At 45.8% G+C, this 24674-nt stretch overlaps 1 protein-coding gene across 5 annotated transcripts in view; it reads right to left on the bottom strand.

The window, feature by feature from the left end:
• Window positions 1–3762: 3762 nt before the first annotated feature.
• SLC37A2 (solute carrier family 37 member 2) overlaps window positions 3763–24674 on the bottom strand; it is a 66914-nt gene continuing 46002 nt past the window's right edge. Inside the window, exons 11-20 of one of the 5 annotated variants that reach the window (XR_013833385.1) lie at window positions 23958–24020; window positions 22286–22371; window positions 20736–20784; window positions 18464–18537; window positions 16648–16726; window positions 13760–13857; window positions 12534–12598; window positions 10220–10273; window positions 6309–6355; window positions 3763–4151 (exon numbers count right to left, since the gene is read on the bottom strand). Coding sequence is in view for 4 of the 5 variants with exons in the window: in XM_079955081.1 (XP_079811207.1) it covers window positions 10228–10273; window positions 12534–12598; window positions 13760–13857; window positions 16648–16726; window positions 18464–18537; window positions 20736–20784; window positions 22286–22371; window positions 23958–24020 (560 nt within the window). In the remaining variant the exon portion in view is untranslated. Of the gene's footprint in view, window positions 4152–6308; window positions 6356–10219; window positions 10274–12533; window positions 12599–13759; window positions 13858–16647; window positions 16727–17594; window positions 18154–18415; window positions 18538–20735; window positions 20785–22285; window positions 22372–23957; window positions 24021–24674 lie in introns of those variants that run through there. The other 4 variants (XM_079955082.1, XM_079955081.1, XM_079955083.1 and 1 more) reach the window with 4 other exon arrangements.

The following is a 24674-nucleotide window of genomic DNA, read 5'->3' as shown; positions in this document are numbered from 1 at the left end:
GGGCCAGCAGGGGGATACTGTAGATAGTTATGCAAATAAGGGATCGAAAATGACATTCAATGATTGGATAGTTTTAGAAAATTGTTACAGTTACGTTGTACTGGAGCTCTATATAAGCAGGCTGACTGAACCCTTCAGTTCAGTTCTGTTCTGGCCTCTGAATAAAGAAGAGCTGTTTGAAGAATCGCTGTGTCGTCTGATATGTTCACCCACAAGTTAACATAAACCCTACCCTTAGCTTTGTGGGTGAACCACTCCATGCTGCAGAACATTATTCCAGCAGAGATTTAACAGACATTCTCACTTTTCACTCCCAGGTATCCATAGATGACTCTTTCATGCCGGGAGGCTGATGTAGTTGTTCAAAATTTTGTTGAGTAGGCAGCCATTTTAATGACTGTCCCGCATCGCTTTTAAATTGCCTTTTTTTCTAGGTGTTTGACTATCATTGCACACACCACCTTGATATTTTATGAATGGGTGGTTTACATAAATACCTTTTATAATAAATAAATTCATGGCTAAGGGACTGAAGTCTTCCCCCTCAGAACCCACTGGGATGTGCACGTAAGAACAGCCTGCTGAATCAGGCTGGTGACCCATCTAAGTTGGTTGTCTTGTTTTCAGTGTCACAAACCAGATTCCTAGAAGCCCACATGCAGGACTTGAGCACAGCAGCACCACTCTCCCCGCTTGAAACACAGTGCCTCCGACCCCGCAAGCAGAAAATAGCCATTGTGGCTAGCAGTCACCATTGATAGCCTTCCCCTCTATGAATTTGTCCAGTTCTCTTTAGAAGCCGTCCGAGTTGGTGGCCCTCGCTGCCTTTCGGGGGGCGTGAATTGCACAGTTTAACGATGTGCCGTGCGAAGAAGTACACTGGTACCTCGGGTTAAGAACTTAATTCGGTCTGGAGGTCCATTCTTAACCTGAAACTGTTCTTTATACCACTTTAGCTAATGGGGCCTCCCTCTGCTGCCACGCAATTTCTGTTTTCATCCTGAGGCAAAGTTCTTAACCTGAGGTACTATTTCTGGGTTAGCGGAGTCTGTAACCTGAAGCGTCTGTAACCTGAAGCATCTGTAACCCGAGGTACCACTGTACTTTGTCCGGAATCTTCCAGAATTCCGCTTCACTGGATATGACTGCAGAACGCCCCCCAAGGACAGGCTTAAGTACCCCCCTCAAGACTCCGAACCTGAGTCACACAAGCCATGCCACACAAGCCGCTTGCACCCAGGCGACTGAGGGCGTGAGCAGGGCACAATGTTAAATATACGAGTTGGGCCTGCTGCATGTCTCAAGAGCAGCTGCTCTGCTCCGTGTTTTGCGAGCTGTGAAGAAAAGAGGTGCAACGCATTCTTTGTGCGCTGATTCTTTGAAGGTGGGTGGCATGCCTGAATTAGACCTCTGCTATGGACAGCCCCATCGTTAGGGCTTTAATTGCAAGCAGGTGACCATAGAGCTTTCATGTCTTTTCATTAGCCTCCCAGAACCGCAAAAGCTGGTGTTGTCCCCTTACGGGACTCCGTGGGGTTGAATGCACTTTCCAGCTGGAGCCCTGGCACACAAGGCTAATTCACCAGGTCACAGGAAGTTTCCTTTGACTGATGCAAAAGGTCTAAGATGTGTTGATGCCTAAACTAGCACTTAACGGATAAACCCTCTCCTCCAACAGGAAGCTGCCTTACCACTAGTTGGACCAATCATCACTTGTGGTGGTAGATCTCTGGCCCAGGGGCCAAATGTGACCTTCCACATCTCTCTGGCCATGCTCCCTGCCAGCTCTGCTTTGCACCCTGCCTCGCATCTAGCCTTGCTGGACTTTGTCTTCGAACTCCGACAATGCCACTTGTTTGGTCTGAATATGTGTTTTTGTGTGCGTGAACTAACTTACTTTCTAAACGCAAGATTTACATTTGCTGCCCCACCCACTTTTGTCTCTGGCTCCACCCACAGAAGCATGTGGGACCCCCCTCCCCACCCCCAAGGGAATGGAACGCTGAAGGGAATGCTGAAAAATTTCCTCGCCCCCACTTTAAAATATAATCTGAAGCCTTATAGTACAGTGGATGCTTGGGTTGCGAACGTGATTCGTGCGGGAGGCACATTCGCAACCCGCAGCGCCTGCGCATGTACGGGTTGCGATTCGGCGCTTCTGCGTATGTGCAAGGACTGATTTAGTGTTTCTACGCATGCGCGAGCGCCGAAATCCGGAAGTAACCATTCTGGTACTTCCAGGTTTAGGCACGTCCGTAACCTGAAAAAACACAACCTGAAGCATCTATAAGCTGAGGTGTGGCTGTATAATATATACGCTCACTGGGATGTCAATCACAATGTGCTCAACTCATTTCCAAGTCAACATGCACAAGATTGCAGCCATACGAGATTGCAGTTGTACAGATCGCTGCTTTTTGGCTGGTATGTCGGGACCTGCTAGTGGGTTATGGCCTGATCTAAGGTGGGTTGCAACAGGAGCACGACCAGTCTGCAAATGTAAGATTAAGAAATAGGGCTCAGTGGGTTAAAAGTGGGTCCTGAGTCTGAAAAGGCTGATACTTGGCATAGATGTTAACTCGGAACCCAGAGTTTTCAGTAGCACTTTCTACCCGGTAAGCGTGCAGAGGATTGCAGTTGATTTCTAGCAGGAGCACTGTGCAGCACCCAGAAAACTGCCCTTGGGGGTTGCTTTGTAGCCACTTTGAAGAGTTACAGAACTACATGTAAGGTGTGCTCTCACACCCAATGACAACAGTTAGGAGGGTAATAGCTGCTCCTACTGGGCCACAAACAGGGTGATACAATAACTCCCATATGGGGAAAGGTTACAAGATATGTAACCTTTAGTGTATTTTTGATATGTAACCTTTAGTGTATTTTTGGTTTTTATGGAAGCCGCCCAGAGTGGCTGGGGAAACCCAGCCAGATGGGCGGGGTACAAATAATAAATTATTATTATTATTATTATTATTATTATTATTATTATTATTAGGGGCTTCCTAGTCGACATGGTTGGGATGCGGGTGGCGCTGTGGGTTAAACCACAGAGCCTAGGACTTGCCGATCAGAAGGTCACGGTTCGAATCCCCGTGACAGGGTGAGCTCCTGTTGCTCAGTCCCTGCTCCTGCCAACCTAGCAGTTCAAAAGCACATCAAAGTGCAAGTAGATAAATAGGTACCGCTCTGGCAGGAAGGTAAACGGTGTTTCCGTGTGCTGCTCTGGTTCGCCAGAAGCGGCTTAGTCATGCTGGCCACATGACCCGGAAGCTGTATGCCGGCTCCCTCGGCCAATAAAGCGAGATGAGCGCCGCAACCCCAGAGTCGGCCACGACTGGACCTAATGGTCAGGGGTCCCTTTACCTTTACCTAGTTGACATGGTAAGAGGTGTGTTAAGATGTAGAGGAAGCAGACAGAAAAGGTTTTCTGCTTCTCTTGTGATACTAGAACGTCCAATGAAGCTGAACACTGGAAGACCCAGGACCAAAACTTTCTGTAAGAGGCAGTGACAGCCACCAAGCAAGATTGCTTTAAAAGAGGATCAGACAAATTCAAGGAGAATGAAGCTACCAGAGGCCTACTAGCCACATCCCCACTGTTGAAAGAGAGCTGTTGAGTTCAGGTCCTGATTTCAGGCTTCTCAGAGGGCTCTGGTTGGCCACTGGAAGAACAGGACGATGGACTAGATGGCCTTGGCCTGACCCAGCAGGTCCTTCTTATGTTGCCTTCATTCCAGGAGACAGAAAAAGACCACCGACGGGTCGCGTGCCATTTTTAATAACAAAAAATCGCAGTAACAAAAGGGCAATCGATACAAAAGAGATGCTTTGGATATGGCACGGATCTCAAATATGCCAGCTTTTCTTTTTCTCCTTTGGTTCCACGGCATCATGTTCCCCTGTTCCCTTCCGTCAGTTATTATTCTTATTTTCTTTGTTTAAAAAAGTGTGAAGCTTGGTGATCAGCTTGAATGGCGTTCGGCAAGAGAGTTCTCTTTTGTTTCTGGAGCACATCCTGTTTCAGCTTCATTTATTCCTCCCGCTGTGAACAAGGGGAGCGGGCAACAAAACCAACAGCCTCCGGCAAGGCTCCCCCTGTTGCCTCGATGGTTTCCTCCGGTCACGTGGGTCTCCGTCAAAATTCTTTAAAGCTGCAAGGGCAAAGAGAGGCATTAGAAATGTCATCCTGGTAGACACCCCAATGCAGGCGGGGGGGATGTCTTTTCAAGGGCAGGCAGATTCAAAGGGAGAGCGATAGAGACAGATTTTTCAGAAGGCTTCCAAGCTAAAGCAGTTCCTGTTACTTCCTCTGTGGCTTGGGCACAGTCCTTGGGTGAGATATATTGGACATTTGGATTTCTTTTACAGCTGCTAGATTTATTTGGCAATTGAAGTCTGCGGTTTTTGCTTCACAGTTGTACCTTGGATCCCGAACGCCTTGCGAGTCGAACGTTTTGGCTCCCAAATGCCGCAAACCCGGAAGTGAGTGTTCCGGTTTGCAAACGTTCTTTGAAACCAAATGTCTGACGTGGCTTCCGATTGGTTGCAGGAGTTTCCTGCAGCCAATCGGAAGCTGTGCCTTGGTTTCCGAACGCTTTGGAAGTCGAACGGATTTCCAAGGTACCACTGTATTTTGTTTTAATCTTATTGTTTCGTTTTGGTTGTAGGCTGCATATATTTCAACCCTGGTGCCTTTGGGTGGATGAGAAATGCTTTTTGATAAATAATTTATAAAATTATCATTATAGATCACATACACCAAGCTTCTGCAAGTTGTGATCCTTACATAGCCCAAATGTCACAGAATGAATTAAAAAGGAAGTATTAGAAGACTTGGGGGGAGCATTTCAAGTAGTTAAAAAAAAAATGTAACCAACCCCACTTGAAGCAGGGGGTAGGTTGGGGCACCAAAAATTGGCCCAATAGGAATTGAGCATCCTCATTGGGTGTGCGTTTGTGTAATACAGATCTGGAGGCTAGTGGTGAAATGGGAAAGGGCATGGCTGGCAGAAGAACAGGTGCTCCGCACACTGCAACAATTTGTTGCAGCTCATAGTAATAATAGTAGTAGTAGTAACAATAATAAATAATAATAATAATAATAATAATAATAATAATAATAATAATACTATGACGACCTAAACCAGTGGTTCCCAATTAGCTAATTACTGAGGACCCCCTATTTTTCAAAAGCTAAACCACAGACCCCCTACTTTTGACAATTTTGATTACTCTGCGGCAGTTACCTCTACAAAGTAATTTTTCCAAACAAAATGTGGGGTAGCCCCTAATAAGCAAAGGATTTTAGGTATACTAAAAACAGACCATAAAATTTGTGATATTAGCCTGCAAAAGAAATGACAAAAATTTAGTTGGGGGGAGGCAAGGGACAGGACTGCAGACCCCCTGGGTGCGTTCCATGGATGCCCAGTGGTTCCCGGACCCCTAATTGGGAGCCACTGACCTAGACAGAAAGTTACCCTTAAGGACAGGCATCTATTGTGCATTTATGCCATTTGATGCCATATACCAGTCTGTATGTCCCATATACCAGTCTGTATTTAATCAGGATTTACATTTTCTATGCTAAGTTTTTTCTGTTGCCAGTGTCCTGTGTGCGAGATCTGAATTTGCATTCTGGAAGCACCCTCTGGATGAAAACTGGATTTAAGTGCCCATCCACCAAGTTCATCTTGCAATATGAACCTATTTCTGTTCTTTCTGACCAAAGCTGGATGTCACCCAGCAGCAGATGGCTGCTCACAGTCGTACTGCTGCTGGAGGGGCGAGAATGGCAGCTAGGTGCAAATGCATCAGCAGATAATCTTCAGTGATGCATTTGCACTGCAATGACTTTGCTGCTGGTAAACATAAGTGCTGCAACCGACTGGAGGTCAAAAAAGGAGTGTTGCCCCCCAGGTTGCCCATTCCTGACGTCCCCAACTGCACCCCTTGCTCTAAGCCCATTCCTTTGTTTCAGGTTTAGAATTCAAGAGGAAGCAGGAGAAAAATCAGTCAAGAAGTTGGGAACAGAGGATCTTCAGAGGTGACCACAGAAATGCAGACTCACAAGAAAGAGTGTGAAAACCCATGGAAACTCAGTGGATTGCTTAGGCTCTCTTGGCTCCTTCTAAGTTCCCGGGAACACCAGCTCCACCACCAGAGTACGAGAGCCTTGCTTATTCCAACAGAGGTGGCAAGAAGGCCAAGGAAGGAATGATGAAACCTTTGACCATGAGGTCCCAACGACAGCAGAAAGCAGGAGATGACCTACTAAGTAACACCAGGGGCTTGAGACGTAGACTTACCATGACTTATGGCCCCAGAACATGCCTACTCAAGAGTGATGTCTGACCTGTGAACACAATCAATATATAGTGGTACCGGGGTTCTTGGGATAGTAGGTGGGAGAGGAAGAGCAGGTTTCATTACGTAACATGGCTTGATACTTTAAAACAGTGGTCATCAGGGCCTAGCTAGATGTTCCAAGGGACATTTAGCATCTCCCCAGCCATGTGGCACATGAGCTTACCAACTGAAGCCGTGATCTGGGTGCCCCTGCCTCTGTTAGTCGCATGGCCACTAGAAATAGGGCCTTTGTTGCAGTGGCTCCTGATTATGGAATACCTTTAAGCCAGAAAGTGGGCCTTTGCTGTGGTGGCACCCCATTTACGGAGCACTCTCCCCAGATGCTTTCACCTGGTGCTTACAATGGTACCTCTGGTTACGAACTTAATTCGTTCCAGAGGTCCGTTCTTAACCAGAAACCATTCTTTACCTGAGGTACCACTTTAGCTAATGGGGCCTCCTGCTGCTGCTGCGCCACCGGTGCATGATTTCTGTTCTCATCCTGAGGTAAAGTTCTTAACCCAAGGAGCTACTTCTGGGTTAGTGGAGTCTGTAACCTGAAGCGTCTGTAACCCGAGGTACCACTGTATTGCTCTATCTTCAGGCACTGGCTTAAACCTGTAATATGGGAATTGCTTTTTTTTTAATGGTTGCCTCATTGTGCTCCTTTTGTTTTCTTTTGCTCATAAGGTATGCTTTTTGTTTGTTTCAAAAACTATTTTTTTATATTATATCCTGGTTTGGATTTAACATTCAAACACAACTCCCCTTCAAATGTTGGAACTGAAGGGTAGGAATTTTTTGGAAATGTTTTGGCATCAGGCCGGTCGCTCCCTAGAGGGGGAGTCCAATGTTAGTCCTACTCAGAGTAAACTTACCAAAACGAAGAGACGTGGCTCAGGATACTTATGGGCACGTTCACACCATATATTTAAAGCAGTATCATGCCACTTTTTAACAGAGCTGGCTTTCTCCAGAGAACCCTGGGAACTGAGGCTTCTTAAGGGGGCTGTTGGGAGATCGTTCTTCCCCTGCCAGAACGATAATTCCCAGAGCTCTCCACTAACCCATCCCTCTTCACAAGGAACTTTGGGAATCGTGGCTCCATGAGGAGAATAATACTAATACTAATACTACTAATAATTTATTATTTATGCCCCTGCCCATCTGGCTGGGTTTCCCCAGCCACTCTGGGAGGCTTCCAGCAAAATATTAAAATACAAAAATTCATCAAACATTGAAAACTTCCCTAAACAGGGCTGCCTTCAGATGTCTTCTAAAAGTCAGATAGTTCTTTATTTCCTTGAATCTGACAGGAGGGCGTTCCACAGGGCGGGCGCCACTACCAAGAAGGCCCTCTGCCTGATTCCCTGTAACCTCACTTCTTGCAGTGAGGGAACTGCCAGAAGGCCCTCGGAGCTGGACCACAGTGTCCAGCAGAACGATGGGGGTGGAGATGCTCCTTCAGGTATAGTGGGCCGAGGACATATAGGGCTTTAAAGGTCAACACCAACACTTTGAATTGTGCCCGGGGTCTCCTAACCCCACTCAACACCCTTGACAAACTACAGCTCACATAATTCATTTAAAGTGGTTTCATAGTGTTTTAAATGTATGCTGTGAATGTGGCCTATGTCTCCCACGACGACTGTCTGTGCCTCATTTTGGGGAGCTCATCTTTGAGAACCACTGCTTTAAAATACGACCGTTCTTCTTTCTCAATCACACACCCCCCCAAATCAAAACTCTCGGTGATTTGTTAACAAGGTACAACAGGGTATGGGAGTATTGACAAACTGTGAAGACCAAGGCAATTACGTGGCTGCGCCAATGATTTCCTGGACATGATAGCCAAGATATGATTTTTTCCCCCCAACTTGAAATTCATTTCGATTATAGGATTCAGGGGCATTAGTCAAGAAGTCAAGAGGGGGCATCTGTGGGTCCCACGGCACGACAATGGCTTGCAGAAACAGGCACCAAACATTTCAGTTTGATATTGGCTAGGGCTCTGCAGTCTTAAATTTGAATATTCGTTTTAAAAATAGCACATATGGAAATGGCCAAATTATTGGAGGGAAATGCTCATGTCACCAACAATATAAACATAAGAACTGGATCATCTCATAGTGGCTGACCAGATGCCTATGGGAAACCTATAAAGGATATACCAAGAGCTCTGGCCAAAAGTTTCAATACAAGGAATAATTCCTACTCGAGAGTTGAAAAGAAAAACGTGTATATTCTGCTAAGAATAACAGTTTTAAACTAATAGTAAATTTAAACACAACGTATAAGTGCAGAAATAATGTAGTTTCAAATATGCAGTGATATAGTATAAAGGTACATAAAATACCAGTACACAACAATTGTTTTATACAAGTCTCAATGGCAGTCAAAAAGAGTCCATATTATATAAAGTCAGAATATAGAATCAAATAGGGCCAAAAAGAAGTATCCGGAGTATGAATTAGATGTACGACTCAGTTGTGGTGACCAGGACAGGGCCCTGTTTCGGAGTAAATGCCTTCTTCAGCTCGGTTTTTTAAGGAATATAAATCTGTTGGAAGTCTGTATCATTCAATTCTTTTGTGTTTCTTTTTCCAACATGCGTCTTAGATAAATGAATCCAAATTTTCTTGCGCAGAATATACACGTTTTTCTTTTCAACTCTCGAGTAGGAATTATTCCTTGTATTGAAACTTTTGGCCAGAGCTCTTGGTATATCCTTTTATGGGAAACCTATAAACAGGACCTGAGTGCAACAACACTCTCCCATCTGGAAGTTTTCCAGAAAATGGTCTTCAGAAGCACACTGCCTCTGACTATGAAGGCAAAGCATAGCCATCATGGCTGATATCTCCATGTTATTTTGGTGCTGTTTGGGACTCTGTTAGAACACTGTCCCTTTCTGGGCCATAAGCAAACTAAGATGATCCATGCTGGATCACAGCAAAATTCTATCTAGCTTAGCATCCTGCTTCCAACTAGATATTTATGGGAAACCTACAAGCAGGGCATGAGGGCGGTGGCATTCTGCTACTGTTAGGTTCCACAGCAACTGGTATAGTCAAACCTCGGTTGTTGAACGTCATCCGTTCTGGAAGCCCATTCAGCTTCCAAAATGTTTGACAACTGAGGCGCAGCTTCCAATTGGTTGCAGGAACTTTCTGCCCTTCCTGGACATTCGGCTTCCGAAAAACATTCGAAAACCAGATCATTTACTTCTGGGTTTTCGGCATTTGGGAGCCGAAACATTCCAAAACAGAGGCGTTCAGGATCCGAGGTTTGACTGTATTCAGATGCATGCAGTCTCCAATGATCAAGGCAGCCTATGGCCACCACAACTAGGAAAGCCTTCAGATCCATGAATTCATCTAATCTCCCTTTAAAGTCATCCATGTTGATGGCCACTATCATTGTGGTAGAGAACTTTCTAGTTTAACTATGAGCTGTGTGAAAAAGTACTTTCTTTGATCGGGCCAGGATCTCTACACAGCCTCGTTGGGATGGTTCTAGGTCATGCAACTTGTTCATCTTCTTCGTTTCCCACCCTGATCTACGTGTTCGAATCCCACTTGATCCACTTGAGATTATTGTGTTCAACCCAAGTTATAACTGGGTTTCTGATCCAGAAAGCTAGGACAATGCAGGTGAATTCGCCGCCCTAGACGCATCACACCTTTGCTCGATTTAGGCAAACTTAAATCTCAAAGATAGGTCACAGAAACTGTGTGTTTTGCTACTGCGTTTTTGCCTCACAGATGCCCCGTGGGGGAAAGAGGGAAATCAAGAGAAAAATCATACCCAGAAATTTGCACACGCACCCTGTTCCACTAGATGGGAAGAGAGAACCAATGGGCATACTCACACAGCAAACTATTTCATATCCAACACTACTGGTTCTGTTAATGCCACACAAGAGCTAGGAAGGCACATGGGGGAGAAGGTTGCTGTTAGTATTGGTTAAGGATTGGTGGGCATGTTGGGAGTGGTGGTGGTAGAGGAATTGGGGTTCATTCTATCATGACCAGAGTTCCACTTAACTCTTTGCAAGAGCAGTCAGCGAGAAGGGGCAACGCCACGCACTAAGGTCTCCGGGCAGTGACATCGCTGGTGCTTCCCAGGAAGGAAAGGGGCATCAGTGGGAGTGCTGGATGGGCTCTGGCCATGTGCCCAAGCAGTGCCAACTTTCCTGCTGCTCCAGCAACATCACTGCAGGGAGGTCAAGTGTGCAGCAGCACCGCTCCTGGTTCTTTGGGACCCTGGTTCATAAGTGTCCCTTTCGGTATTACCAGAGGTTGATGACTTTAGGTATGACTTTCATGGTGGAGTTTGATGCTCGTATCTTGGCATGATGATATTAAACCAGCCTTTCGGCCAGGCAAAGTGATAGCAGAAAACAAACCACAAAGTCTTTCACTACCTAAAGTTTCCCATCTCGTCTGAACTGGGGAACTATGGCAAACGCCTGCCAAACAAGCCAGGATATTAAGCTAACCTCAAATCATGGTTTAAAATCCTGGGGAAGGCATGTCCAAAGCCTGTTTCGGGGGCCTAATCCGGCCCGTAGGTCGGTTTAATCCGGCAGTTTATTTCCTTGGGTAAAATCCTAAAAAAACCTCTTCAATCCTAAAAAATCCTTAAAAAACAACTTCAATTCTAAAAAAAGGCTAACAACTTTGGTAGGCTCTCCGGTCGGCCCTCACGGCCCTTCACTTAATCAAATCTGGCCCTCTTTGAAAAAAGGTTGGACACCGCTGTCCTGGGTCCCACCCCCACCCCCCGCCAAAGCAGCTAACCACAGCTTGGTTTGGACGATCCAGTAAACTACAGTGAAATGGGTGGCTTTCTCTTTCGTTTGCTCTTGCAAAAGGAAAAGGTAAAGGTAAAGGTACCCCTGCCCGTACGGGCCAGTCTTGACAGACTCTGGGGTTGTGCGCCCATCTCACTTAAGAGGCCAGGGGCCAGCGCTGTCCGGAGACACTTCCGGGTCACGTGGCCAGCGTGACATCGCTGCTCTGGCGAGCCAGAGCCGCACACGGAAACGGCGTTTACCTTCCCGCTGGTAAGCGGTCCCTATTTATCTACTTGCACCTGGAGGTGCTTTCGAACTGCTAGGTTGGCAGGCGCTGGGACTGAGCAGCGGGAGCGCACCCCGCCGCAGGGATTCGAACCGCTCTTGCAAAGGGAAGAGCAATTGGGTTGTTTCCGTGTGCAGGCAAAAGCCTTTTTCGTTTCTTGGCTTTTTAAGTGGAGATACCATGGTTCGAGCATGGTCAGAACATCTGCAGTCCCAAGGATCCCTGACTCCTGCATGCATCTTCAGGGCTACACATATAGTCTTCCCTAGCAGAAACTCCACTGCTTAATTCCAATGTTTAGTTGGGTTGTGGAACATTTGTTGGGGGTGACTAACTGGGAAAATTCTGAGAAATCAGTGTGTTTCAAGCTATAATCCTTTGCTTGCTTACCTGGGAATAAACCCCATTGAGCATGGCAGGACTTTTCCATGTACCGGACACATTCAGATCAACTGAAGATGGGAAGTAATCAATCTAATAACGGGGTGATCTGCAGTGCTGTTACAGATCTGTTACAGTGCTGGATCCACAACCGCAGCTCTGTATCTACCTTAAATTTATTTTCTTTTTGCCGCCACCAAAATTTTTTTGTGTGTGAGGCCAGATCAGGGCCGCAAACTAGAGGTTAGCCATTCCTGAAGTAAAACATGTGTAAGATGGTTAAGTGTTCTTTTGAGAAGGAGAATTTCAGTCTGTGCATAATTGCCCCATGAGCTGCTGGCGCATGTCAAAAACGCCCTGTCAAACATGTCTGATAAAAGCCCCACCAAGAATGGAGCATCGCTATCCTGGATTTTCCAAGCATGCTCCGTAGCATGCTACTCTACAGGTAAACCTGACAGCCCGTCATGCAATTCCAGCGTAGCAGGTCTCAGTAGCACATTTCAGAACAGAACGCCGCCATCTTGTTTTGCTTTGTGCACACTCAACTGGCCCAAGATGGCAGCATGTATTGACAGGGGAATTCAACAGGGCTTCACTGGCAGGCTGGTAAAACTTAAAATTCAAGGGAATCGGGGGGTGGAAATTTTTAAAGCACCAGTGAACTACAGGTCCCTGGAGTCATACATTCCAAAATATTCAGCCTCTGCAAACACCTACCCTCGTTTTCTTCCGCAGGAGCCGCACCACCCTCGTATTTCTTTGAACACCACACGTGAAAGGAACTGGAAGGGGAAGATATACTCAGAGTTAATGATGGCAGTGGCTGTTTGGTGCATGCAGACAGCCCACCCAGCGTTTGTCCATGGCGCTGCAATGATGTCTCTGTGCTAAAGACACCAGGAGCTGCCTTATACCTATTCAGACCCACTGGTCAATCCCACTCAAGCTTTCATCTGCTGCATGAGGGGGGACTGCTCCCACTTGCCCCACCAAGCCACAGTTGCTGTCCATACCCATTGTCTTATACTGAGTCAGATGTTTTGGGACTACAATTCCCATCATCCCTGACCACTGGTCCTGTTAGCTAGGGATGATGGGAGTTGTAGTCCCAAAACATCTGGAGGACCGAGTTTGGGGATACCTGGTCTACACAGACTGGCAGCAGCTCTACAGAGTTTCAGTTGGGTGTCTTTCCAAGCCCCGACTGGAGATGACAAGGATTGAGCCTGGTAGCTCTACCACTGAGCTACAATCCTTCTTCAAAATTACACACAGACAAATGCAGTTGGAAAGGAAAGTTTTCATATAGAGCTGCTATTTCTCCATTGGTCTACCTAGACCAGTACTGTCAACTCTTGACAGACAGCAGCTTTCCAGAATCTCATTTGTGGTTCTTTCTCAGGTCACTGTCCTTTTGACTGGAGATGATGGGGAATGCTACCTGGGACCTCCAGCAAGTAAATCGTCTGCTCTACCACTGCGCTGCAGGTGGTTCCCAACTTAGGTCAGGATTGGTGTAGCAATATCAGCTGTTCTCAAGGGTTTACCCAACTGAGGTTAAATTTGGTAGGATTCACCCCTTAGCTAACAGCAGGGATGGAGACCTCTGGACTTTGTTCATCTCCATTCTCATCAACACCAGCTTGAATGGCCAACCATCAGGGATGAGGGGAGTTACAGGTCCCCAAAAAGTCCTACTCAGGTGAGACCCCTTGAAATTAATGGACCTAAGTTAGTTGTGGCACAGGACAACTCTTGAGTAGGATTGGCACTAGATATAACCCATAGTCAATCAACATCTGGAGGGCCACCAGTTCCTGATCCCTTAGTTCACCATATCAAAAGTCTGTGCAGACAGGGGCAATAAGGCGACATGGACGCCTCACAGAACGGTTGGGTTAACAGAGGAATTGATGTGGAATGCTCTACAAAAGGAAACTCACTAGGCAAGCCAGGAGATCGGCGGCCATCAACATGTAGAAGACATTGTCCCAGCCGGTGCGAGAGATCAAACCTGCCAGCAGGGGTCCAAGGGCAGCACCTGCAAAATGAAAAAAGAATGATGCAAAGGACCAGCAAGCAGCCAAGAGTGAAGCCCAGCTCATGGCAATATGGAAGGCAGGCTCCTTCTAGCACAGATGGCGCAGAAAACCTATGTCTGCAAATCCTACATGGTGGTGGTGCAGGAAGACTCAGGAAGTTAGAGATGACCAACATGTACTCACAGATAACAACAAAAGGCTTGATGTGCTGGAACACAGCAAAGGTTCTTCTAGCCAGGACTATGCATCTAACAGGGGGGCAGCCATATACCCTGAGCTCACAAGAAGCACATAGTGGCAAAAGCATTTGGTGATCTCTGAATGTGGGGGTTCTGTTTGTAGCTAACATGGCTGACTGCTGTTGACAGACTGACCATTTACAGCAGTGGTTCTCAACCTGTGGGTCCCCAGATGTTGTTGGACTACAACTCCCATCATCCCTGAGCTCTGGCTTTGCTAGCTAGGGGTGATGGGAGTTGTAGTTCAACAATATCTGGGGACCCACAGGTTGAGAAAAGCTAATTTACAGCATGGGTAGGCAAACTAAGGCCCGGAGGCTGGATCTGGCCCAACTGTCTTATAATCGGCCCGCAGATGGTCCGGGAATCAGGGTGTTTTTACATAAGTAGAATGTGTCCTTTTATTTAAAAGGCATCTCTGGGTTATTTGTGGGGCCTGCCTGGTGTTTTTACATGAGTAGAATGTGTGCTTTTATTTAAAATGCATCTCTGGGTTATTTGTGGGGCATAGGAATTCGTTCATTCCCCCCCCCCTCCAAAATAGAGTCCGGCCCCACACAAGGTCTGAGGGACAGTGGACCGGCCCCCTGCTGAAAACGTTTGCTTACCCCTGATTTACAGGTTGATTTCCCACAGAGGTAGGAAACCATGGGTGTGACCAGGGATGTTAGAGAGCCATATGGATTTGTTTCAGACATACAGGAACACAGGAAATGGACTTCTACTGAACCAGCCATTGGGCCATTCAGCCCAGTGGGGTCTACAAGAGCGGGGGGGCTACCCATCTCCAACTCTCGGGGTGGGGGCACATGTCAAAGTGGAGGAGGCTGCAGTGTCAAAGTTGGTGTGGGCATCTTTTAAAAAAGAAAAAGTTTACTTGGGGTGGGGGGTTGTTTGAGGGAGTAACCCAAACCCTTTGGCACTGCAGAATCACAGTGGGATAACTATGGGAGCAGTCAGCTTAAAAAGGTATTTTGATGATGATGATGATGATGATACTACTTTAAAAATTGCAGATTTGGGGAGCAACAAAAAGTCTTTTGGCATTACAGTATCACAGTAGGTGACCTAAGGAAGCAATCAGTATAACTCCGCCCAAGGCATGATGTAGGACAGCAACAACTGGGAAAAGATAGACGTACAGTGGTGCCCCGCAAGACGAATGTCTCGCAAGACGAAAAACCCGCTAGACGAAAGGGTTTTCCGTTTTTCGAGGCGCTTCGCAAGACGAATTTCTCTATGGGCTTGCTTCGCAAGACGAAAACGTCTTGCGAGTCTTGTGATTTTTTTCGCTTTCCCCCCCTTTTTCTAAGCCGCTAAGCCGCTAATAGCCGCTTAGCCGCTTTGTCGCTATTAGCCGCTTTGCCGCTAATAGCGCTAATCCGCTAAGCCGCTAATGGGCTTGCTTCGCAAGACAAAAAAACCGCAAGACGAAGAGACTCGCGGAATGGATTCTTTTCGTCTTGCGAGGCACCACTGTAACATTTTACAAGGACAGGAAGAAACATGACGGACAGAGTAATTGTCACACACAGGAAGAACAAAAATATAGTTTGATTGCCTCACTTGTGGTTTTATCAATCATTTAATGTGTCAATATGAATGGAAGTTGTTAATACTGTAGCTGTTGTATAAGGGATTGTCATTTTGACCAGAGTATAATTGAACATAGCTGTCAACTTTTCCCTTTTCTTGGGAGGAATCCTATTCGGAATAAGGGAATTTCCCTTTAAAAAAGGGAAACATTGACAGGTATGTAATTGAAGCTATTAAGATTTTTGAATGCATAAATAAAGTAAAACTTCAAACCAACAACTCTAGCACATAGGGGGCCACATAAATTATGTAATTTGGTACCTGAATGATTGGTATTAGTAATTGTGTTATTATTTGGCATTGTTATAATGAGGCTATTACTGGATTGTAATTGAAAACTAATAAAAAATATTATCAAATAGAAAAGAAGAGGAAGCAATCAGTATTTACTTTTTTAGTGAAGTGAAAATAAAGTATTTTGCCATCAGAGGAGCAATGAAATAGTAGTAGTAGTAATAATAATAATAATAATAATAATAATAATTTAAATATATGTATTTTGGGAAGCCTTGAGGAACCACAAAAACCTCTTTAGGGCAGACGCACTTGCATACAGATTTGCATCATATGGGTAAGCAATGCGGCAATTAGCCCCATCCCTTCTCAGGGCAGATTCAGAGCTGATATGGGCTGGGTTTGAGACAGATGTGGGCCCAAGGTGTGGGACTAGTAAGCAGCCAATTATCACCACATCTCCCTCGATAATGGTATCCTTTGGGGAAGAGGAAAAACCTCTGCCCCTCTGAGGCATCGTACAACAAAACACTGGATGAGGCTCAAATTAACTCCTAGGCCAGGTGTGGAGAAACTGTGGCCCTCCAGGTGTTGCTGGACTGCAGCTCCCATCATCCCTGGCCATTGGCTGTGCTGCCTGGGGCTGATGGGAGTTGTAGTTCAACAAACACCTGGAGGGCCAAAGCTTCCACACTTGGCCTAAGCTTCTTAGCTACTGACCGACAGATCCCGTTCCATCAATGATGGCTGTAACGGTGGCAAGGGCCTTTGCATTTCCTTGGAGACATTCGTGAGTGCCCTGGGGTGGAAAAGGAGAAAAAACAAAGAAAGATTACAAGGTTAAAGGAAACCATCACACATGAACGTTGCAAGGTTCCTGTTGCTCTGGGGGGCAAGGCTGGAACCAGTTAGTGGGCAAAAAATTCAGGGAAGTGGATTTTAGTTAGCTATTAGGAGGTTTAGATGACGTGGTAAGCCAAACCATGGCTTAGTTCAGCAGAGCAGCAAAATGACTGGAGGATAATAATAATAATAATAATAATAATAATAATAATAATTCATACCCGCCCATCTGGCTGGGTTTCCCCAGCCACTCTGGGCGGCTCCCAACAGAATAATAATAATAAAGCAATAAAACATTAAAAACTTCCCTAAACTTAGTGTACGCTTGCGCTAAGTCATGGGTAGGCAAACTAAGGCCTGGGGGCCAGATCCGGCCCAATCGCCTTCTAAATCTGGCCCCTGAAAAAGTTTGCTGACCCCTGTGCTAAGTCATGGTTTCCTTTAGCAAGATGTGTGTGAGCCGGGCCAGAGATCTAGGTTTTAATTGATTATTCCAAAATGAGTTAGTTTTGTTAAATTGTACGGCTTTTAAAAGTATTTTTAAAACCAATTCAAATCATTTTAAGATTGTATGCATTGAAGGAAACATGTTGAATATATATAATTGCAATGAACTTTTTTTGGGGGGGATTGCATTGAAAACGCTTCCCCTAGACAAGCCAACACTCCTTGCAACAAGAGTGCTCTGAGCCTGTACTATTTTCCACTTTGTTCTAAAACCATCCTGACTACATCTTTTTTCTTTCTTTCTTGTACACTAACAGCTGCCATGAGAGGAGGGATTTGCCGAAGGGACAATTTTACAGCCAATTAAAAAAAAAAAATTTCCAGAGTACCTGGAGAATGTGTAACTGATGTGTGCCAGATTAATTCAGATCTCTTCCAAGTTTTGAAGGCTGTGAGCTGGAAGCCAAGAAGCAATCTTCCTCCTCCTCCTCCGGAGGCTCTCTCAGCCAAGGTGTCATATTTACACTCCGTGGAAAGAATTTCCTATTCTATTGCCCAAAGAAGAAAACTGCTGTGCTGTGCGTCTGCGTGTTGAATCCTGTTCTAGGAATGAGTTCAAGGCCAGAAAGGCTCAAGTCATATGAATGCCCTTAATTGATGAATAAGAAATGGTAGCAAGGGACGAGCGTCAGAGAAGAAAATCAACTGCTTCAGACAATCGGATCTGGGTTATAGCTCAGCAAGGTACTCGTCAGCTATAATTTAATATCCTGGCTGATTCGGAAGCTGGTAACCATAGTTTCCCAGTTTGGGTGAAACAGGAAATTGGAGGCTTCTCGGTTTAAGCACGGATCCTGACTAATGTCCAAATGTGGGGCCGCTGAATTGTCTGGGAGCCAACCTGGGTTGTTAGCTCAAAAGGCCTCTGGAGCATAGCTGTCAAGCGTCCCTTAATTGGAGGAACAGTCCCTTATCCCAGCGCCATGTCCCGCTGCTGTCCCTTATTGATGGAGATCCCTTAAATTTCCCGGGTTTCAAAGGAAGCAGCTCCTCTCCCTCCCTCCCTGCCGGCCCTTTTAACTTTGTATTTCATCTGGTTGACTAAAATCCCTTATTTTGGCTACTGGTCCCTTATTTTCAAGGCTGCTGGTCCCTTATTTTCAAATCTGTAAGTTGACAGCTATGCTCTGGAGTGAACATTTTTGTTTCCCAGTGAATAACAAGAACTTCTGGGGGCAATTCTTACCAAGTCCGCTGACACCGCAGTTGTGATGAGAGCATATGGCCCGTTGACAAGGGCGCCGCAGATAATTAACATCACTGCAGAGAGAAAGAAAGAACAAACATCAGCCATGTAACCTTGCCGTCTCGATTTATTTGCTTCCATTTACGAATCACTTTGCTACGAACTATCCCAAAGCAATTTTAAGTCAATTAAAAAAAGCGCATCGGAAACAATGGCTGTAGCTCCCTGGGGGAGCACCTGCTCTGCAGGCACAGGGTCCCAGGTTCAGTCCCCAGCATCTCCAGGGGGAGAGCTGTTGCCAGCCAGTGTAGACAGTACTGAGCTAGATGGGCAAATATTTGGACTCAGTAGAAGGTGTAATCACTGAAGCTGTCAAATACAATATTTCCTGTTGCCTAGAGTGGACACACAGGGGATGTTGCTCCAGCCAGGAGGACTTCTTGTCACACCTGGTCTGGAGCATCCTCCCCGTATGTGACCAGGTAGATGGGCATGACCCTAAGGTAAAGGTAAAGGGAACCCTGACCATTAGGTTCAGTCGTGGCCGACTCTGGGGTTGCAGCACTCATCTCGGTTTATTGGCCGAGGGAGCCAGCGTACAGCTTCCGGGTCATGTGGCCAGCATGACTAAGCCACTTCTGGTGAACCAGAGCAGCACACGGAAACTCCGTTTACCTTCCCGCCGGAGCGGTACCTATTTATCTACTTGCACTTTGACGTTCTTTCAAACTGCTAGGTTGGCAGGAGCAGGGACCGAGCAACGGGAGCTCACCCCATTACGGGGATTCGAACCACCAACCTTCTGATTGGCAAGTCGTAGGCTCTGTGGTTTAACCCACAGTGCCACCCACGTCCCTGGGCATGACCCTAGGAGACCCCATAAAAGGGCTAGTCATGCAGCCATCTTCTTCTTGGACTCTTCTTTGGCTATTTGACTCTTTTGCTGCTCTTTTACCACCTTTTGCTGGCTCTTAGCCATCCATCCTTACAGAGGATGGAAGCCACAAGGTAAAAAGTCTGGGGCCTATCTCAGACTTCTCTTCTCTACAAATGTGTTAGGGATTGTAGGACAAGACCTGCCAAGAAAAACAAAGACTCTATTTATGTATGCCACAACAGTGGCAAGAGTCTTGATAGCACAAGGATGGAAGAATGAGGACATCCCAACGAAAGAACAGTGGCAAGAAAAACTGATGAACTATGCAGAGTTGGCTAAATTGACATATAAATTGTGGGACAAGGACAACTGTGACTTTAAGGAAGAATGGGAGCTTTTTACAAATGGTCTAGAAAGACAACAAAATGAACTGGACTTCTTGGCAGGTTTCGAATAAACATACACAAATTTTTTGTTTGATAACATGATAGAAAGATAATGTAAGGATATGTAAAATTTTATAACATGCAGAGAATAATATGTGCTGAGAAATCAGAGAGAGGAGCTGAGGGAAGTCCGGGGGGGGGGGGAGAATGGAAGAGAGGGGGGAAGGGGGAAAATTAATGTAAGCAATTATATGGTTTGTTAATTTGTTATGTTGAAACTGTTAATATTTTTTTTTAAAAAAAAGACTTCTTTTCTCTACAAATGTAACTGTAACCACAGGATTAAAGCCTGCCTTCAGGATACTACTGTAAACTGAATGCAAATAAACTTTACTATTACTTTTAAAGAAGACTGCCATGTTATTATTAAAGAGGGAAATAAAGGGAAATTTACCAGGAACAATCCAATCCAGACAAGCCAGACTGGATTGCTCAACTTAAACGATTCTAACACATCCACCAACTTGCTTCTAGCAATGTGCAAGGGAATGTGCTCTGCTACTAGCTCACTAGCGTGAGTGAGGAGGGATAATATCTAATCAATATATCCTCTCCTACTTCCCTCAACATTCCCACAGAAGGCAGGTTCTTGTGTTGGCAGTGGGCATGGGTAGCAAGTGCAGCTGGGCAGGATTAGGCCCCCTCATGCAGCAGATGGGTGCTTGAGCGGGATTAAATATATTCTCCAAGTCTGTGAAGCAATTTGCTAGCTGGAACACCTTCACTTGTAAAGTAGAAGGCGACACTCAAATCCCTACCATACTGCCAGCTCCAGATAGCCTGGTGATATATTCAGAGAACATTTATTTCCCTGCACAAAACTGAATCAAGAACAGCAACAAAGGGACCATCAGGGTCCAGTGGCAATGTGAGAACTAGCTCAGAGGTTTCTTGGTGGAAGCCAGTGTATGCCAGTGGTGAAAATCTCCAGAAATGAGTGCAACTTTACCTACTGACGTTGCTAGTCCATTCTGGCCAACATGGTTGTAGGCGAAGAGCTAGAAGAGAAAGCAAGGCAGTGAATGAGCATTTCCAGAGAGGTTCAACAAGCAGTCCCAGGGAACTCTAGGAATTGCAGCTCTGTGAGGGGAATAGGGGTCTTCTAACAGCTCTGAGCGAACTCAACAAAAGCTCCCAGAATCTTTTGGGGAAGCCATGAGTGTTTAAGGGGTGCTTTAAATGTAGGGTGTACTGCAATGCGCTCTGTGTGGGGCTACCTTTGAAGGTGACCCGGAAACTACAACCAATCCAGAATGCGGCAGCTAGACTGATGACTGGGAGTGGCTGCTGAGACCATATAACACCGGTCCTACATTGGCTCCCAGCACATTTCTGAGCACAATTCAAAGTTTGGTGATGACCCTTAAAGCCCTAAACGGCCTCGGTCCAGTATACCTGAAGGAGCGTCTCCACCCCCATCATTCTGCCCGGTCCAGTGCCGAGGGCCTTCTGGCAGTTCCCTCGCTGCGAGAAGCCAAGTTGAGGGCCTCCATCAAGGCCTCCGGGACATTGCTGCTGCAGCTCTTGTGAGTGCTGGGAGGACCGCTCCCTCTCCTGCCAACTCCATCTGGCCTAGGGGGCGGGGCCGGCACTCACCACCACAGCTTAAGAGGCCTGAGAGAGGCCTCCGGGACATTGCTGCTCCACCCCCATCGTCCAGCCCGGACATTGAGGTCCAGCTCCAAGGGCCTTCTGGTGGTTCCCTCCTTGTGAGAAGCCAAGTTACAGGGAACCAGACAGAGGGCCTTCTTGGTAGTGGTCCCTGCCCTGTGGAACACCCTCCCATCAGATGTCAAGGCAATAAGCAACTATTTTACTTTTAAAAGACAACTGAAGGCAGCCCTGTTTAGGGAAGTTTTTAATGTTTAATGTTTTGTCGCTTTATTATTATTATTATTCTGTTGGGAGCCACCCAGCCAAATGGGCGGAGTATAAATAATAATAAATTATCATTATTACGTGTGGACATGGTCAGGTCATGCATAGGAAGGGTGAGAGGCTATCAAACTATGACCCACTGGGATTTGGCCTTGCCCTCTCTACTTTTCAGTTCAGCCTTTGCCAACCTGGTGCCCTTCAGATGTTTTGGACTACAACTCCCATAAGCCCTAGCCACCACAAGGTGGTGTAGAAAAACGGCAACTAAAGTAAGCAAAGGGCAAGCCCAGATGACTTGTTTATTGAACATTCATCTCCATTTGCTCTCAGGGAACTTAGATGACGTTGGCTCTTTCATGAGCATTCATTTGCGGGGATGTTAGAGGATGTCCTGCCAAAGCAAGTGTTATCCCATCCTTTTCAGTGCATTTCTCTGTCACCTCTTGAAAAAAGGTCCAATTATTTGGGGAAGTAGACCTCCCAGCCACCTGTAATTGCACAACCTGAAGCTGAGGGTATGTGACCCAAAAATAGTGACTGCCTAAAAGTGCCTGGACACGCAATTGGTGTTTAATCACCTTGCTGCCTCTGAAGCTGGAAGTGCGCAATAGGGAAACTCACCATGGGAACAGCCAAAATGAGCATCGTACAGCATGTCGTGCCCCTGCCACCTGTGTAGTCAGAGATAAGACCTGCCAGGATGCCTCCTGCAGGGGGAAAAAAGTCACAGTTCACTTTCGGAAGTTGGCAAAGAGTGGAGAATGTCAGGTCTGAGAGCCATGAATTCACTTATAGGCCTTCGACAAGCCAAATAAATATCAGATTTTCTGTTTTACCATTTAAAGTACTCATTTTTACATCCTAAAATATCAATGACTTCCCTTCTCCTCCCATGTTTCATTTTACATATCATAAATCCCTGCATATTTTTACAAAAACTATACCATTCAGTATTCCATTATTACATCCATCATAACTTATTTACACTGTTGAAATTATCTTGATGCTGCCAGCATTTTCAGCATTATTTCCCATATATTCAATAAACGTTTTCCAATCTTCTCTAAATGTATATTCTTCTTGTTCTCTTATTCTATATGTTAAGTGTGCAAGCTGCACATATTCCATCAGCTTAAGTTGCTACTCTTCTTTGGTTGGGACTTCACTCATTTTCCATTTTTCAGCTAACAACATGTGCTGCAGTAGTGGCATACATAAATAACCCTTTTTTTACACCTGGGAATTTCCTTCTGAATTATCCCCAACAGAAAGGACTCTGGTTTTTTTTTTTGGGGGGGGGGGGAAGTACTTTGGAACATTTTCCCCAATTCATGATGTATCATTTCCCAATACTCTTTTACCCTTTTAGAAGTCCACCACATATGAAGGAATGTTCCCTCAACCTCTTTGCATCTCCAGCACTTATCTTATTCAGTCTTACACATCTTCGCGAGCCGACTCAGAGTTAAATACCACCTGTCAATCATTTTCAGGTAGTTCTCCTTCAAAGAATAACACGCTGTGAACGTCAAAGCACTTTCCCAGAGTTCAGCCAAATAAATTTGCAGACAAAAATGAGTCTTTTTATAATTTACTGCAGTAATGAGCTCCAGGATAATGTAAACCCATTTGCCGTGGCTTGAAACCCAATGATTTTCAGTTGCCGTATCTGACTTTGGCGAAGTTTGTTAAATTTGCTTTGTCTGTTATGAGTTCTGGATATTCATTTTCCTTTGGCTTTGGATAATCGGACTTCATCTTGCTTTGTTTTGTTTTGGTATTGTAATGGTTCTAGGGGGTTGCTCGTGCATAAGTTGGCGCCACACCTGGCTGGGTTACCTGGGTGAACCCTTTCTGTCCGGACAGCCACCCATCCGTGGCTGTCTCAATCGCTGGCAGAATCCGTCAGTGGGCGTTTCTTGAACTTCTTCCAGCAAAGAAGTTCTTTGACGCCCAGTCTCCTCCTACTCTCCCTGCGTGGAAGTCTTCTGCGCAGGGAGGGTGTGGGCAGCGGAGGACCCGTGCTCTCCCCGCTGGTCTCCTGCGAGGAGTCCTGGAGCCTTCTCTCCAATTCCCACATCTGCCCCCCTCCTCTACTGGTGCTACGCTGATTTCCTTCCCCAGCGGATGGGCTGCCTCTCTCCCTACTGGGACCCTCTCCGGCATCCCTCTGGAGCCTTCCCTCCACCTCTGGCTCTGATGGCAGTTCCCTGACAGGTATCTATGCACACAAATATAATTACACTACTAAAATTAATTTTTTTAAAAGAAAAAGAAAATCGATGCAACAAACCGACTATGCCGCCGACATCAAAGAGGGTGGACATATCCCCTGCCTTCTTCGCGGTGAAATGAGCTGCAAAAAGAAGAACAGGAGAAATGGCTGGGTGAGCAGAGAAGATCAAAATGTGATGGAATTAAATGGGGGGGGGTGCAGGGTTTGCATGCAAAGAGATCCACATTCCATTCCACCATCACCAACACCTCCAGTCAAAGAGATCTCAGTTGCAGAAGACCCTCTGCATTTGACCCTGCACAGCTTCTGCCAGTCAGAGTCAACAGAACTGGGTTAGATAAGATCAATGGTCTGACTTGGCTGGAAGCAGTTCTCTGCTTGTTGGCAGGAGATGTAGCTGAATGGAAGAGGATAAGTTTTGCATGCAAAAAGTCCCTTGCATCTCCTACATCTGAAACCCTAGAGAGACACTTCCAGTCAGTGTAGCCATTACTGTGCCAAATAGGGCCAGTACTTTGAGAATGAAGCCTTTAGCTCTGCTCTTCTAGGCTTTTGTTTTAACTCTGCTATTTAATTCTTTTGTTTTAATTCTGTCCTGTTTTCTTTCTTAGAAGCGCTTGTTAGGGCTGAAACGGGAGCATAAAATGATTTTTTTCTCAATCAGCAAAGTAGAATAAAATAAAATGAGGTCCTACTGAATTCTTTATAAATAAATAAAAAAAGTTTGTCTTCTTCTTAAAAACGGGCCCATCTTTAGGTGTGATGAAGGACATG

The sequence above is a fragment of the Podarcis cretensis genome (genome assembly GCF_951804945.1).
Source record: "Podarcis cretensis genome assembly, chromosome: 15".
Taxonomy (NCBI): Eukaryota; Metazoa; Chordata; class Lepidosauria; order Squamata; family Lacertidae; genus Podarcis; species Podarcis cretensis.
Note: the sequence above shows the minus strand (reverse complement) of the source record. Positions and strands in the feature narration are given on the sequence as shown.